Below are 3,123 nucleotides of genomic sequence, written 5' to 3' on the forward strand. Positions count from 1 at the left end.
TAATCTATAAGTGAGGAATTGTCTAATATCACTTCTATTGGTGCTATAGTAGTTGTAAAGATAAATCTATAGTGAAGAATCTAAATTGCGGTGGTTTTATATTATTTTAGTTGGGAGCTTGATGTGAAATGTTCTTGTTTCCATATTCATAGTTGTTATCTTTCTCTGTTTCTTGGGTTTTTTTTGTCAAATCTGTTTTAGTCTACTAACCTATTATAGCAAAGACAAGTGCAAGAATTTTGCTATAGGATATGGTGGTGCTTGTCCCAAGATCGTATGCTGAAGTGTAGTGCCATATGATGAAGTTTGTATAGGTACTGCATAATGCTAGTTTATAAATTGCAAAAACGCTTACTGTAAATTGCTAGTACTTGGTACTATAATTGTAGTTCTCATCATTTGCAATTAGAGGTCCAGGCATAATTTAAAGTAGGTTTTCAGAATATCCTACTGATTACAAGAATGACATAAATAATTTTGCCAATACAATTGACATCAAGTCCTTCTATGTAATCATCATGATGAACTTGGTTCTGTTGGAGCTGTTGTTGTCTCCTTTCTTCTCTTTTTCTGAGGCTTCACTGGGGATCCTATGAACAATAATTGGTTGTAAATGCATTTAAGTTCTAGTTTTTGGTTTCAAATCATTGTGTAATTTTGTAGTGTAGGGTTACCTGCTGTACTGTCCTTGTCTTTGGGTTTCTTGTTTTTCTTTCTGCAGCCGCCATCTTTATTTGCGCAGCTACCATCTTTCTTTCTGTGGTCGCCTTCTTTCTTTCTTCAGTCGCCTTCTTCCTTTCTTTAGCTGCCTTCTTCTTTTCTTCAGCTGCCTTCTTCTCTTGCTCCAACCTTTTCCTCTCAAAATATTCTATTCTTGTCCTGAATCTCTTTGGGATTTCTGGCCTTCCCTTTGTCTTTATTCTTTCTGGGTCCTAAATGTCTATCTCTGATTCATCACTTTCTTCTGGATCCGCCATACTGTAGCCATCTTCCATCACTTGTTCTTGTTGCCTGCTGTGTCCTTCCTCATGACCTTGTTGCTGATTGTTACCATCAATCGTCTGTTGGGTGCCAAAAAGCACATGTAGTTTGACATCCAGCTTGCTGAACTTGGACAAGAGGTACTCCATTGATTTCTTAGTTTTCGATCCTTTTGAATTCAGGATTGCTGACTTCCTGGACAGCACATTGAACCTCAGTAATGCACTTGTTGCAAGGGTCTCCTCTTGCTCTCTTCTAACATGCACTCTTGTGCTCTTCTTTCTCCACCTGTCCTTTATCTATTTTTCTGGAATTGTGCTTATTGCCTTCTCAATGATCACTTTTAGGATATGTGAGTAAAGAATTCCATCTTTGCTAAACTTTGCACAGATGCAGCTGAATTCTTCATTTCCCTCTATCAGATCAGTCTGAACTGTATATCTCCTGATTCTGTGCATATTGTGGATTTGGTTGCTCTTGGGCCAGACCTCAAAAGTTTCCCTTCCTCAGTCTCCTTGTAGCTTAACCTTGTTGTTGCCTTCAGCTATACCTGGAACTTCCTAAATATGTTTCGGTTGTATAGCTCAGCTGCTTACTGTTCAATTGTGTACCCAAAAATGAATTCCTTGGGTGTTTTCTGGTTGCTGTAGCTTTCTTCTAGCCTCTCGTTTTTGTTGATTGTTTCAATGACACGGTCGTATTCTCGTATGAAGCCCATCATGCTATATGTCAGCCCAACATTGTCCTTCATCCTCGAGTTCATGGACTCGCTTCTGGATGTGGTTTGGATGAATCGAAAGAAGTCATGCTTGAAATAGACAGGAATGAACCTGTGCCTCGTTTGCCACATTTTAGTCATGTACTTGTTATTCTGCAGATTCTTGTCTTTGACCATCTTCACCCACAATGTTTCAAACTCTTCAATTGTGAGGCTATTGTTTATTATATCCTTAAAATCCTCATATAGGCATTCATGTTGTGAGAAGACCTTTGTGTTTCTATTGTAACACTTGCTCTTGATATGGAACAGACAGTTTCTATGAGTTGCATTGCTAAATACTAGCTGAATTGTAGATTTCATCGCTTTATCCAGGTCAGTTATTACTGTCACTAGGTGCTTCCCTCCCATCGCTTCCAAGAATGTTTCAAAGACCCATAGAAAAGTTTCTATGGTCTCATCAAGCAGGAAGGCATAGCCAAACAAAAAACTTTGTGCGTGCCCCATTATGCCCACGAATGGAGAGAAGGGAAGGTTGTATCTGTTTGTCATGAAGGTGGTGTCAAAGCTTATACATTCACCATACTCTTTGTAATACCCGATTGAGCAACCGTCTATCCAAAACAGGTTTCTGACTCTCCTTTCTTCATCCAGGTCTAGCTTGTAGAAGAAGGACAGATCTTCAGTCTGCCTCTTTCTAAAGTAATCTAGCACCTTTGTCATGTCTGAGGCCTTGATCTCTCTGTTGATTTTTGTCCTGAAGTTGCTGATGTCCTTCTTCTTCATTAGCAGGGCTGTGGGTCCTCCTCTGAGGTATGACAGTATGCTCACCATTTGTCTTGTTGGGATGTTGTTGTCATTAGCGTCCTGATCAGCCCCTTCTCCATATCAGTCATGTATTTGTGCCCTGAGAACAGTGTGTCCCGGTTTCTAGGTCGTAGTTTATGGTTGTGATCCAAATCTTGATGCATTATGAACCATGGACCTCCTGCCCGTTCCTCCCTTCGTGTTATTGTACAAGGACACTCTAATTTTCCCTAGACACTGGTGTTCCTTTTGGCTGATGTCTTCTTTCCAATCTGCTTATCTACCTCTGCTTCTTCTTCTTCAGTGGACTTTTGTTGATATGCTTTGCCTGAATGGGTGCATTTCAGTTCTACTTTTATAATCTCGTTGTCTCTCTTCTTAGCTATTGTCCTCATTGAATGTTTTACAGCAAATTTGAAGCCAGCCAGAAAAGCATAGAACCTATAGAAGTGTTCGGCAGCTGCTCTACTCTCAAACTTCTATAGCGGCTGAGGTGTGTATGCGCTGTCAATGGGCCCATTATTTCCTTCTGATGCAGCAACCTGCTCTGTGATGATGAATTCATCAATCTCCTCTTCTGTCAGGAATTGGTTGTTATTGGAATTGTGTTCATCTTC

At 40.1% G+C, this 3,123-nt stretch overlaps 1 protein-coding gene across 1 annotated transcript; it reads right to left on the reverse strand.

The window, feature by feature from the left end:
• Window positions 1–932: 932 nt before the first annotated feature.
• On the reverse strand, window positions 933–2,533 carry LOC136533460 (protein FAR1-RELATED SEQUENCE 5-like). The gene is made up of 2 exons (XM_066526006.1): window positions 1,578–2,533; window positions 933–1,176 (listed from the first exon to the last, which is right to left on the reverse strand). Exons 1-2 carry the CDS (start codon window positions 2,531–2,533, stop codon window positions 933–935), a joined length of 1,200 nt encoding a protein of 399 aa, XP_066382103.1.
• Between the last annotated feature and the right edge of the window lie 590 nt (window positions 2,534–3,123).

Source organism: Miscanthus floridulus, unplaced genomic scaffold (assembly GCF_019320115.1).
Source record: "Miscanthus floridulus cultivar M001 unplaced genomic scaffold, ASM1932011v1 fs_892_1_2, whole genome shotgun sequence".
NCBI lineage: Eukaryota > Viridiplantae > Streptophyta > Magnoliopsida > Poales > Poaceae > Miscanthus > Miscanthus floridulus.